Here is a 14,545-nt window from a genome sequence, read left to right on the forward strand (position 1 = left end):
TTGGTGCCAAGAATCTTCTGAGATATCTTCGGGACGAATTGAGATACACTGTCGGAAATGTGAAGCTGCATGATTATTCGAATGCTGACTAGGGAGGCAGTGTGGAGGATCTCAAGAGCATTTCAGAGTGTTGATTCTCTTTGTGTTATGCTCGATATCCTAGATGAGCAAGAAGCAGAAGACGGTTGCTTTGAGCATTGCTGAGACTGAATACATAGCTACGAGTATGACCTCATGTGAAGCTGCCTGGTAGCGGGAGCTCTTCAGTGAGCTGTTTGTACACATGATGGATACCACCATGATCTTCTGTGTTAACTAGGGGGAGATTCGATTGTTGAGGAATCCTGTATTCTATGATTGCTTCAGTATATAGACATCAGATACTACCTTATCAGGGATATGGTACGTCAATGAGCGAGGAGGCTCTATCGCATTGAGACTGATGTACAGGTCGCAAACATTATGTCAAAGCCCCGAGGAAAGGTCAAATTTGTGACTTTCCCGAACGACTTGGAGTCATTGAGGGACCTTCTTATGAGGGTCCTGCATGTTGCATGCATTGAGCTCTGGGAGTTCCGGGGGCTTGGGGTACTACTGGAGCAACACACGACCATAGGGCGACTCACCTTCCCCTAATGGTGCGTTGTGTACAGGGTGAATGGCTCAACCTTCCCCTGTGATATCCCGAGGTGACTTAGGGACAAGATGAATGGTTCTCCTATCGAGGCATCCTACCCATGCAGTCTGGGACTCATGGGAGGTACCTCTCATTTGGCCAATGAGCAGGGAAATGGGGTTAGGGACCATAGTAGTACTATCGATGGACGCATCGTTGTATCTACCGTACTCCCTATGCTAGGATGACCTCCATTGATCTGGGATCAGTATGAGTGGTTTGAGACACTTTCTTGTGATATTGATCTTGGATCAATGAAATTGACTTTGGGTCAGTAGAAAATGGTATGAGACATTCTCGATCAATTCTTTTTCTTCATGGTTTAGCAAAGCAGAGCAGAGCAGAACAGAGCTCAGTAGAGACGTGCAGGGCACTGATGGAAGAGATAGTACAGTTGGACATATGGATCAGCGGATGGAGTTCTCCCAAGTTGAGAGGGAGTGTTAAGATTGGCAACTAGGGCCAAACTCCATGTGGGTCATCTTATTTATGGCAACTGATATTTTTCTTGGATCCCTCTCATCTAGAGGTGCAGGATTGATCTAAAGATCATCCTATTCCGATAAGTATTCATGGAGTTATGAATTTATTTGTGTTATATGACAATTCGTCAAGGTCGGCCAACAACCAAATAAACCCCACATGTGTTCAACGTTTTAGCATAAAAGGAGATAACTTGAGAGTCATTTCTCACACACACATATATCTTGACTTCTCCCCACTTGTTTTAGTGGAAGAGAAATCTAGGAGTGGAAGCCCTAGACGTTGGAGGAAAAGAGGCTGCCCTAGACGCAGATGAAAGACAACCTTAGACGCAGACGCAGACTAAAGGCTGCCCCAATGTAGATCTAATCCAGCCCTAAAAACTGGTCTAATTCAGCCCTAACCGCAATCAAACAAGAGAGTCTTAGCCGCAGCTTGAAGGGTCAAAGGGACAGCATGTAGGCTGCCCTAGACAGCGTGAAGGGCTATGTGACTGTGGACAACAGAGTCTTAGCCGATGTATAAAGGGTCAAAGGAATAGCGAAGAGGTTGCCTTAGACAACGTGAAGGAGCTGTAGGGACAACGTGGCCTTAACCGCAATTAAACAAGCCAAAAGGAATAACATAGGTGTGGAGGGTTATTCCCTTGGAGAACCACAGTCTTTAGAAGGCTGTCTTGCTGATTTGTATGGAGGATAAGGGCTGTAGGGTGATGCCCTAACCTATGATGCAGTGTAGTAGTGCAGCATGGTGAAACAACAGATGGTAAGCATGGTAAGCATGGAGCTGCAAGGGACAACTGTATAGTAAATTAGGACAACAAAAGAATGCTAAGGCAAGACAACAATTGTGACATGGCAGCAAAGGTACATGGTGCTGCAAAGTCATTGGATAGCAGCAAGCATGGACAACAGCATGTTGGGACGACAACTATGATGGGACAGCCAGCAGTTGTGACATGGAAGCAAAGGTTCATGGTGCTGCAAATTCATTGGATAACAGCAAGCATGGACAATAGCATGTTGGGACCACAACTATGATGGGATAGCTCAATGACATGCTAATTAGGACAACAATGACATTGTGCTGCCGTGGCACAATAGGACAGCAGCAACAAGAAGTACATGATGGCAAGCATGGTGCTGCAAACACATTGGGACAGCTAGGCTATGATGGTTGTTGGAGCATAACAGTGGGACAACAGTATGGCAAACATGGAATGGCTATGTCACCAATAGTGGGACAGCTGTATGGTATATGGGATAGCTGTGGCAGCATGGTGCAACAAGTGTAGCATTAGGTGCAACAGTATGATGTGTACAACATAAGGTGCAACAATATGATGTGTACAACTTGAGGTCCAACATTGTAATGATGGGTGTAGCATGGTGCAATGCGGTGAGGTGCAGCATGATGAAGAGATGCAACACAATGATAGGTGAAGGAGTCACCTTGGAGAATCAGTTGAAGCAGCATGTCTTCAACTGATCTCATGTACCATCTTCTTAGAGATGATCTATGCTCTTATCTAGATAAGTCAAAGTGTTGATTTCTGTTGTAAATGTACTATCTCTCTCTCTCTCTCTCTCTCTCTTTTGAACTATTGAAGAACATATAAGAAGAATTGATCAAGGGTTTCTCCACATTGGGGTTTGTCCTTGGCTAGCGCCACATCTTGTGTCATCTTGTCTTCTGCGATTTATGTTTATGTTCTATCTGCAGTTTACTTCAACGCTGATGTGATTGCTAATCTAGAAAAGATATTGAGCTAACTGTGAAAATTGAAATAAATTGCTCTAAGCATAGAACATACCTAAAATTAACAGTTCCTAAAGAAGTGTATGAAGGTGGCAAGTCCACTGAAGAAGGGCATCAAAAAAAGTATGGGATCTCCTATTTTCTTCTAAGAAGGAAGTGACCAAGGCATCTACAAATGATGAAGGACTATTCTCAACACTCACTTGGACATTTGAAGATGAGAATATTTGGGTGATCGACAGTGGAGCATCAAGACATATGACTGGTCAACACAAGCAATTAAAGACATTATCAAAAGGAAATTCCTACTCCATAGAGCTTGGTGACAATAAAGGCTACCCTGTGAGAGGAATTGGATCAATTTGACTTGAGTTGGAGAATGGAGGAAATATTCATCTCAACAATATCTTATTTTTTCTAGGTTTGCATAAGAATTTACTTTACAATTCATGTCTAGAAGACAAAGGTGATAGAGTTGCTTTCATTGATGGAAAGGTGGTAGTATGGGGTAAAAAATCAAGCATAGAAGATGCAAGAATGATTGGGATCCGTGAAGGTAGACTTTACAGATTGTTAACTCCCCTCACTCAAGCTTTGGTTCACATTGATGCTAGCCCATGTGAACTTTTGCATATAATAGTTGGTCATCTTCACTACAAAGTCTTACCAACCCTAAATTCAATAGTGAATGGCATCCCCAAACTAAAAGAAGATCATGAAGGAGTATGCAAGGGATGTGCATTGGGTAAGAACACCAAGAGACCATTTGGAAGCAGTGCTTCAAAGTCAAAATAAATCTTGGATCTTATTCATTCTGATGTCTGTGGTCCTATGACTCCAAAGTCACTTGGAGGTCATCTATATTATGTCACATTCATAGATGACCATTCAAGGAAAACTTGGGTTTACTTAATGAAATCCAAGGATGAAGTATTTATCAAATTTCAAGAATTCAAAGCTGAAGTAGAGAACCTTACAGAAAGGAGAATCAAGATATTAAGATTTGATAATGGAGGAGAATACACATCCAAGGAAATTATAGCCTTATAAGGAGTCTGGGATTAAGATGGAGCTGATAGTCCCATATAATCCCTTGCAAAATGGAGTCATAGAACGAAAGAATCAGTCCATTGAAGAAAGTGTAAAAGCTATGCTACATGATCAAGATTTGCCGAAATTTTTGTGGGGTGAAGCTACAAAGACAACTGTATACATACAAAATCGAAGTCCCCATAGGTCACTAGATAACATGACTCTTGAAGAAGCATTCACTGGGAAGAAACCAAGCGTGGATCATCTCTGAATTTTTGGTTGTCCTATCTATATTCATATACCAAAGGACAAGAGAAAGAAGTTGGATCCATCAGGCATGAAGGGAACATTTGTTGGCTACAATAATTCTTCTAAGGCCTATAGGATCTACATAAAAGAAGGACACCGAATAAAAGTTAGTTGAGATGTGATATTTGATGAAAGTATTGCATTCAAGAAATCAAAGGATCTCCCTATGGACTCTGATGATGAAGAACTTCTGGTATTTGAAGAGGAAGTTACTAGGGAGGAAGAAGAATCAAATCATGAAGATGAAAGTCCCAATGAACCTATACAACCTGTGGTAATCCCCGAGGCTAGAAAGAGACCTAACTGGTTGAAATCTACTTTATTAGATGTAGAGGGTCATGGAGCAGCTAAAGGCACATTTAGAGAAAGCAAGAAGCCCAAAAAATATTTAGGGTATGCAACATATATGACAAATTTAATAGAAGTAGAGCCATCCAATTTTGAAGAAGTTGTCAATCATCAAGAATGGAAAGATGCTATGAACGAAGAATACCAATCTATAATGAAGAATGGGGTATGGGAGATCGTACTTAGGCCTGATGACAAGTCTGTGGTAACTTCCAAGTGGCTTTACAAGATTAAACATATGACAGATGGAAGTATTGAAAAATATAAGGCAAGATTTGTGGCTAGGGGCTTCTCTCAACAAGAAGGCATCGATTATGAAGGGACATTTTCTCCAACAACAAGGTATACAACTATATCATACTCACTGGTCCCTTTGGCAGCATCGATGGGATGGAATATACATCAAATGGATGTCAAGGCTTCATTCTTGAATGACACAATTGATGAGGAAGTCTATATAGAGCAACTCTTGGGATTTGAAGTCAAAGATAAAAAAACATATGTTTGCAGATTGAAGAAGGCATTATATGGCCTTAAGTAAGCACCAAGGGCATGGTATGCAAGGATGTATGCATACCTACAAAGATTGGGCTTCACAAAGAGTTATGTTGATCCAAATCTCTACATCAAGGTTGTGAAGGATGAACCCGTAATCATTCTTCTATATGTGGATGATCTTCTCTTGACAGGTGTAGAAGGTCGAATCTAAGAATGCAAGAAGCATCTAGCAACATAATTCGATATGAAATATCTTGGGTTGATTAACTACTATTTGGGACTGGAAGTCTGGCAGGGGCCTGATGAGATCTATCTAGGTCAAGGGAAGTATGTGATCGAGATGTTGAAGAGGTTTGACATGACGGATTGCAAACCAATGACAACCCCAATGATCATAAACTTGAGAAGACTAAGGAGTTCCGAATCGAGCCCAGTAGATCCGACTAGGTATAGACAATTGATTAGCTCACTGATGTACTTTGTGAATACTCAACCAGACATGTTTTGCAGTAAATGTTCTCAGTCAGTTCCAAGTTGAGCCGAACCATGATCATTGGATAGAAGCTAAGCACATTCTGAGATATCTACAAGGTACAATCCACTACTGCCTGAAATATGAAAGGAGGAATGATATCCACTTGATTGGATATACAAATTCCGATTGGGGAGGCAGTGAGTAGGATGGAAGGGATCACTACAGGAGGATGTTTTAGTTTGGGATCCTCCATGGTCTCATGGATGAGCAGAAAGCAAGATTCAGTTGCTTTGAGTAGTGCCGATGCTGAATATATTGCAGCCTGTGAAGTAAGCAGAGAAGCTTTCTGGTTGAGGAAGCTACTATCTGACTTGTTTGAAGGACCAATGGACCCTACAGTGATATTGTTAAAATTGGCAACTAGGGCCAAACTCCACACGAGTCATCTTATTTATGACAACTGATATTTTTCTTGGATTCCTCTCTTCGAGAGGTGTAGGATTGATCTAACGATCATCCGATTCTGACATGTACAAATGAAGTTATGAATTTATTTTGATTATGGTCAAATTGTCAAGGTCGACCAACAAACTTATGTAGGCTCAGAAGCCCAACAGTCACGTCTTTTCATCCTCAACGTTGCATATAAATAGTAGGTTACTTAGCCTCATTCGGACACACTCATCTTCACACTTCTCTCTCTCTCTCATTGATTGGGTACAAATTTCTGGGCCACTCTCTCTCCACACGTCCGAGATTTCAGGAGAGCGAAATTTCAAGAGACCGAATTTCTGGACAGTTTGAACAAGTGTTGACCAGCATGCATTGACCTCCTTTGACTGTGTTTTTGTGAGGGCTATCTCTGTTTGGGCAAGCCACATTTCTGGGCATAGAAATCGAGGCTAAACGTTGACTGTAGACTAGCGTTGACTACAGCTAGGGCTAACCGTAGGTGGGCTGTTTGACCAAATTTTGATTGGGCTGTTTTGAGGGCTGATTCATCTTGTTGTTTGGAGACCAAAGTTGACCAATTTGTTGAGGGTCAAATCTGCCTTGTTGACTAGCGTTGACTTTTCTGGTTAGGGCTCTTTTGCTGCTTTTATAAATTATCAGATTTGTAAATTGTGCTATCTCTCTCTGCTGAACTATTGAAGACTAAAAGAAGATTTGATCAAGGGTTTCCCCACATTCGGGTTTGTCCCTGGCTGGTGCCACATCTTGTGTCCTCTTCAATGTTGCACGAAGCGGAAGCGTTTTTTGGAAGCGGGGACGCCGAAGCGTCATTTTCCAAAAATCTAGGAAGCGAAGCGTCTGCTATATATATATATATATTTTTATATTTTTTTGCATTTATACTCAAAACAAACATCCCAAATGCCAAATTAATTGTAGAAGACATGAAAACATGCATATTTTTGCATAAATCAAGATAGGTGTAACATCCATTGTACATTAATGATCTAGAATCTAGATTCTTCTCCTCTTGTCTAGCCTTTGCCTCTACCTCGATTGTCTAGGGATATTAGTCAACATTGCCCAATTTTGATCAAACTACCTAATTCAAGACTTAAAATATGGTAGAAAAAGCTTAACATGTTTGATCGATGATTTTGACTTGATTGAAAGGTAATTTTTTGCTAAGGGCGTGCCGCGTGACAAAGGAGTTCAACAATTAACACCACCAACACCAGGGTACATATAGGGCTTGGTGCTCTTGATTAAATGCTAATCGCATACCTTCATACTTGATATAATCTAATGAAATGCCACAATCCCATTGATCCTGAATACCTGAAAACTGTTAAGTCTGCTGAATTTTGAATAGGATATGAAATTCTATTTTCTCCATATGAAGTCCAATGAGGCTGGAACCACTCTCAAACATCCTGAGTCATTTCATGGTAATGTTAAAAATTTAAGTAAAAGGATGAAAATGAAAAATAAAGGAGAATGTCACTTTCACTTTAAGAATTTAACATTACCATGAGGGAGCATCTGCTATATTTATATTTTTTTTGCCTTCATTCGTCACCCTAACCCAAGGTGGACCCACCCCCAACAAGAAAACTCACCTAAAATTTAAAAAAAAATTGAAAAAAAAATGATTTTCTAAACGCTTTTCCGGAAGCTTTTCTGGAAGCGTACGGAAGCGTCTGGGAAGCGTACGCTTCCTCCTCCGAAGCGCCACGCTTCCGACGCCCGAAGCGCCGTACGAAGCGCGCTTCGGCGCTTCGGAAGCGGCGCTTCCGTACAGCGCTTCCAAATTTCCAGGAAGCGGCTAAAAAAGCCGAAGCGGCGCTTTCGAATTCGGAAGCGCCGCTTCCGGCCAAGCTTCCTAGGCGCTTCCGTACAGGACGCGCTTCGGGGCTTGGAACCGGGGTGTTTCTTCTACTATTTATTTTATGTTCTATCTGCATTTTACTATCATGTTGATGTGATTGCTAATCTGAATATTGATACTGGGCTAATAAAGAAATTGAAGTAAAATTGCTCTAAAGCATAGAACATACCATTGTTGCCTAAATTAACAGATACATTGTGATAACACTAGTTGTATAAGATTGTTTGAAGACCCAATATTCATGGAAAGACAAGGCATATAAACAACAAGTATCACTACATTTGGAAGCTAGTACAAGATGGTGTGTTGCAGCTACAATATATCTTCACCGGTGAGCAAGTTGCTGACATATTGACAAAATCTCTTCCTAATAAGAAGCTTGTTGCTTAAGTACACAAGTTTGGTTTGGTTGATATATCCTCCCTAGTTGAGAGGGAGAGATAGACACATCATTCTTGTCTTCACTTGGGAAGACATAATGGAGGATTGGGTAAACATCTGGCATCCGATACTCTTTGAGGATGAGGTAGGGCATCCAAAATAAGAGTAGTTGAGGACTAGCTATCCAAGATAAAAATAGTCCAAGAAGGGCATACTCTGTGAACACCCGGGTGGAGTATGTGCCTTGAAAGACAATGATTATGGTGTCTATAAATCATGGTCTTGTCAACATTGTGCTTTGATCTTGTGGAGAGATAGAGTTGTTAGTCAATGCATTGCTATGTGACAATGTTGGTTGTTATGATACTAAACATATGGGTTACCAATCCGACTCTTCTTATGAGATCTCTTCAGATTGAGAATTTCCATGTACCATTTATGAATACCTCCCTAGTTAAGAGTGAGTGTTGAAAAGTGTGTAACTAGGTTTGGTCTTCATAAATATGAAATGTAGTTTTGATTCTTGTATATTATAAAATGAAAGAAAAAATATTATTGTTATTTTTGGAGCATGGGTTTCATGCTCACGGTCTTTTATTTTAGAGTTCAAGCAACCATTGTGTGCTTCTAGGGTTTGTCCTAGGTCAAGAAGTCAAAAGAGTCATTGTCATATGTTGAAGACCCCTTCGGGCACATTGTAACTTGTGAAAGGAATTATTTTTGTATTTTAAAGTGTCAAGAAACCCTCCAAGACCAAGTCGACCTGCCATCAACTATTTTCTTGCAAGCCTTCTCTACAACATTCATCAGATTGAGAACAACTTCTAACGCAAGTAAGTATTGTGATCTTTTTTCTCTAGTCATCTAACAATGTGTTTACAATTTCCAAGGAGAGCATCAAGTCCTATAAATCATTGATCTCTCAACTAAAGAAGTTCAAGGCATGAAAACTCAAGGTATGAATATTTATAAGCTTTCATTATGTCGTAGATGGTCTATATAATTCTAGCCTAGATAAAAGAACCTTAAACCTTACCTTCTAGGATTTATAAAGCAATCTAGGATGTCAAGTAAAATCTTAGTATTAATTGGAAGGAAAGATAAATTTGATTTTTATATAAAGGATTCCATCCTCCATTATAGATTGAGAGCTAACATCATATTCTAGGTATCTCATATTCTGTCTAGAAGTATTTGTTACAGGTACAAAATAATGGCACTTCAAGGAGTCCCTACAAGGTTTGTCAAGAAACAAAGGTATCTTCTAAACTATAAAACATTGATTTCTTTATAATAAATGTTTATTCATTTGACAATCTATTACTAACATTGTTATGTACAACTATATTGAATCATATTGATTCTTATTTTGGTGATTCGTCACTTGATAAATCTACCCTCTTATTCTTCACTGATTTTATAGAACCCTAGACATGTTCTATGGAAAACCCTAAGCTAAGGGTATGCTAATGTGAATGTCTAAAACCCTAAACTGCTTAGGGTTATTGGGAAATGCTATTTGAAGTTTTTGATGATGTCATGTTTGGGATTTCGGTATGATCATGAAAACCTAACTTATTAGGGTTGAATGATGTTTGTTTGAGATCCCGAACCTTCGAAATTTTTGGAATAGTAGGGTTTGCTTTGCTATGTTATGAAACCCTAGATCATTAGGGTTTGGTTGGGTCTATAAACAAAACCCTTATTATGTATTTAGAGTCCTAGGAATGAAATCCTAGGTATGTGTCCATTGATTGAAACCCTAGCTTGGTCTAGGTCGGTATATTTCTAACATTTAATATTGTTTGACATATGATGTGCTTATGATATGCTGATGAGTTCCTAGATATATGTGTTGACGTAAGTGTTAATGGTCATGAGTCCTAGGGTTTGGAAACAAGCCCTAGTCAAAGTTTGATGGTCTAGGATGATGTTTGGAAAATCTAGGGTTTAGTAGCTAAACTTTAGTACTAGCTAAATTCTCTAGTATGTATAACCAATTGGAATTTATGAATCTATATAGTGATTGCTGAGAATTTGAAAATGGAAATCTAGGGTTTACATCAAACCCTAGTAGATGCTAGTCATGATGTTGATTAAGTTGTGATTGGTTTTGGTTGTTGAAGCTCATATATGAAATCTAGGATATGTATGAAAATCTTAGTGAGGAGTCTAACATATGAATTCTGAAAGTTGTTAGATTCATTGATTTGATTTATTTCTAGGGTTTTCTATATGAAGGGACTTGTCGTCAAAAGAATATTGAAACCCTAGACCTAATGAGTTTGATTAATGAGCTATGAATGTGAGTTAAGGTTTGTAACTAAACCTGGGCAAGAAGTTGTAGTATTGAAGTATAGTCTCTTGCTGATTATGTTTGTAAAGTCTAAATGATTTCGTTGTTATAAGATTTTGATATGGCTAACTTTATGCTTCTATAATTTTGGTTGTACTTGCTATTTGAGTTGCGCAGGTACATCATCACAAAGTTGGTGAAGATGATCATGAAGTAAAGTTGATATGAATGATAAGCATGATATATGAATGTTTCTGATAAGAAGGATGGAAGCCATGAAAGATTCTTCGATGTCGTAAAGAAGTAGAACTCCCTAGGTTAAGAGGGAGTGTGGATGAAATCTCCCTAGGTTAAGTGGGAGCCTGGATGAAATCTCCCTAGGATAAGAGGATGGTTGAGAATATTCCTTGTATAGGAATGATTAGGTCCTCTTTGTTTAAGGGGGAGTGACAGATATGATTCTCTACTTCATGTGTCATGCACTAGACTAGGACTAACAACTGTAAGTTTTAGTCAAGGCCATGAGTGAGAGAAGGAAATTGGAGAATAAGGAAAGAAGAATCTGATTGAAGAATATGTTGCTGCATATGAGGTAGGAAAATAAAGTATATGATTGAGGAATCTTTTGTCAAAGATTCGGTTGATAGTCCTACTATGAAAAGTTGAGAAGCAACATCAAGTTGTTTGGAAGACCTCAGAGGTTTGTATTTGATTATGTACATATGAAAGTATTATTGATTGGGGTTGTGTTTGTACAGGTAAATCTCTCGAAGTTTTTGATAGCATGCTGGTTACCGATCAGTTTGATCGGAAGAGATTTGTTGTTCTTGATCTGCCGGATCAAGGTGTGTTGAGGCTTTGTGAGTGAATCATTGCCTGGGAGGACATCTGGCCGACACTTTGTGTTGATGTCTAGGTCCCGAAGTTGAAAGGGTGGCGTTGTTCATTGAGCTCTGACACACACTTGGATCTCTGGGTTGATGGTTAGCAAGACAGACTGATGGTACCTAGAGAGGCTGAAATCTTGAGTCCATCTTAGTCCCACCCAGATAGATTTCCCTGGTTAGGAATCTAGTCCATGGCATTACGGTGCCTAAACTTCTTCATAGATGATGTGGTTTGAGATCTTCCATGTACCTCTTTGGTTATATGTAAATATGAATACCTCCCTAGTTAAGAGGGAGTGTTGGAAAATGTAACTAGGTTCGGTCTTCATAGTTGTACTTGAAGTCAAAATGAAATATACTTGTCAAAAGAAAGTGAAAATAATTTTATTATTAATTTGAATTGACTTATTAAAGCATGGGTTTCATGCTTGGGTCAATTATAGGTCAAGCCTCGATTGTAGGCTTTAGGTTGTTTTCAAAGTCATTTATTGTTTGGTCAAAGAATCCTCCATCAAGTCATCCTCTTCAGCAAGTCATCAACTCGACCTCTTCATCAATGTCTTCAAGTCAACCTAAAATAAATCATCTTCAAGCTAATATATTCATGTCGGCCTTATAACAGTAACACATCTTTTCATAATGTCATGTCGGCGCATTTGTATGGTCAAACTACTATATATACAGGCATAAGGTCTTCACATTTCTTTCACCACATAAAAGTTCGAATTTCAAAGGAGATTCGGTGCTAGAACAGAGGAAAGATGCTCGCATTTCAGAGGTAATATTTTGGTGATATCACAACAATGTTCTCAGTGTAATCACAAGAATTCAGATTATAGAGAAGAGGTCTCGGTGTCACAACAGAATCTCAGAAAAGGATGTTTCAGTGTCACTACAGTGAGTAAGTTCGTATGATTTCGGTATCATTGTTGAATTGTGAAAGACAAGCTTCGCATTATAGTTTCAAGGATGACTTGATGGAGGATGTCATGGGTCTGAATTGTAAGGGTCTTGGTTGTCTCATCTTTTGAATCTACTGAAGGAAGAACTTGTGACTGGGTTTTCCCCTCGAGGGGGCTTTTGCCCCGGCAGCGTGCCTACATCTTGTGTCCTCTTCTATTTATTGTTTGGCATTAGTCTTGATGGTAAGAAAAGATAAATCGAAAGATCTAACAATAATAACAAGAACATCACAAGTTAATGTCATAATAAGGGAAATCATTTAACTGCCAATCTATGGATTTTCCAACACTGTGTACTTGTGTACTATTGTTCTTGGTAGTTGTTTGATGATAAACGAACATAATAATTAGAGAAGAAGTTAATAAGTAAGAAAAAGTAAAAAGATATCACAAGCAGTTATCATAGAAAGAGAAATCATCCTAACTATTGCCCTATAGATTTCTCAACATCATTAGTCCCTCCATTTTGTCAAGTTGGCCCTCCTAACCATCAAGTCGGATTTGCTCATAGAGGCACCTTTTTCAGACAGAGAAACAACTATATATTGACACCTATCCTCCACCATTTGGCAATCAATTTGGTGATCATCTCGTGGAAGAGTAATTCGGGTCTGTGGCATGGAAATCTGAGGTATAAACTTTTGAAGCAAAGCGAGTTACCTGTGATATATTTTCTCTGTAAATAGTGCGAGTTTCTGAGGCATCTTCTTTGTAAACAATAGGAGTTTTCCTAAGCTATCATCTCTATGACAATGTGAATTTTTCCTAAGGTATCATCTCTATAAATAGTGGGAGTTTTCCTGAGGTATCATCTATGTGATAATGCGAGGTTTTGCTGAGGTATCATCTATGTGACAATGTGAGGTTTTGCTGAGGTATCATCTTTGTGGCTAGGAGTTTTTCTGAGGTATTTTCTTTGTGATAATGGAAGCTTCCAGAGGCACCTTCCTCTGTGATATACGAGCTAATCAATGCACCAAACCCTATAGATTTCTCAACATTATTAGTCCCTCCAATTTGTCAAGTTGGCCCTCCTAACCATCAAGTCAGATCTGCTCATAGAGGCACCTTTTTTAGACAGAGAAATAACTATATATTGGCACCTATCCTCCACCATTTCGGTGATCATCCTGTGGAAGAGTAATTCAGGTCTGTGGCATGGAAATCTGAGGTATAAACTTTTCAAGTAAAGCGAGTTACCTGTGATATCTTTTCTCTATAAACAGTGCGAGTTTCAGAGGCATCCTCTTTGTAAGCAATACGAGTTTTCCTAAGGTATCATCTCTGTGACAGTGTGAATTTTTCCTGAGGTATCATCTCTATAAAAAGTGGGAGTTTTCCCGAGGTATCATCTATGTGACAATGCGAGGTTTTGCTGAGGTATCATCTTTGTGACTGCGAGTTTTTCTGAGGTATTTTCTTTGTGACAATGGAAGCTTCCCAAGGCACCTTCCTCTATGATATACGAGCTAATCAATGGACCAAACCTCTATGACATGCGAGCTTTCTGTTGGATCAAATCTCTATGACATGTGAGTTATTTGATGGACCAGTCACCAGATCTCTATGTAATGCAAGCTACAAGAAGGCTACTATCTCTATTGATGCAAGCTACAGGAAGGCTACTGTCTCTGATGATGGAAGCTACAGGAAGGTAGAGTTTGGAGGGCTAACTTGGCAGAATTTGGAATGCTAACTTGGCACTGGTTAGTTTGACTTGGATCTCTCTTGTTGACGTAGAATCTATAAGGATTGATGGGTTTTCCCCTTGTGGATTTTGCCTTGGCCTCTGGCCTAATTTCTGGGATTTCTTGTCTTTTGTGCATTTGTGTAATTGCTTGATGACCTAATGGATAAAGAAAAATGATAAAGGAAAAACCTCTGGCCTAATTTCTGGGGTTTCTTGTCTTTTGTGCATTGTATTTGTATAATTGCTTGATGACCTAATGGATAAAGAAAAATGATAAAGGAAAAACATATATAAACAAGTCACAAGTAATAGAGAAAAGCTCTTTCAGATTAATCACATGGGATTTTTAATGCCAAAATCCGATGTGATTAATCCTAAAGAGCTTTTCTCTGTTAATTATGGATCACAG

The 14,545-nt window shown here is 39.2% G+C and overlaps 1 protein-coding gene across 1 annotated transcript in view; it reads left to right on the forward strand.

Annotated features, from left to right (window-relative positions):
* LOC149152592 (uncharacterized) overlaps positions 1 to 14,545 on the forward strand; it is a 34,654-nt gene that overhangs the window by 10,251 nt on the left and 9,858 nt on the right. The window contains exon 2 of the mRNA XM_089443535.1: positions 2,263 to 2,438. Coding sequence (XP_089299661.1) covers positions 2,263 to 2,438 — 176 coding nt within the window. The remainder of the gene's footprint in view (positions 1 to 2,262; positions 2,439 to 14,545) is intronic.

This window comes from Pinus tabuliformis, chromosome 9, assembly GCF_031772625.1.
Source record: "Pinus tabuliformis cultivar Carrire ecotype Pingquan chromosome 9, CPIR1, whole genome shotgun sequence".
NCBI lineage: Eukaryota > Viridiplantae > Streptophyta > Pinopsida > Pinales > Pinaceae > Pinus > Pinus tabuliformis.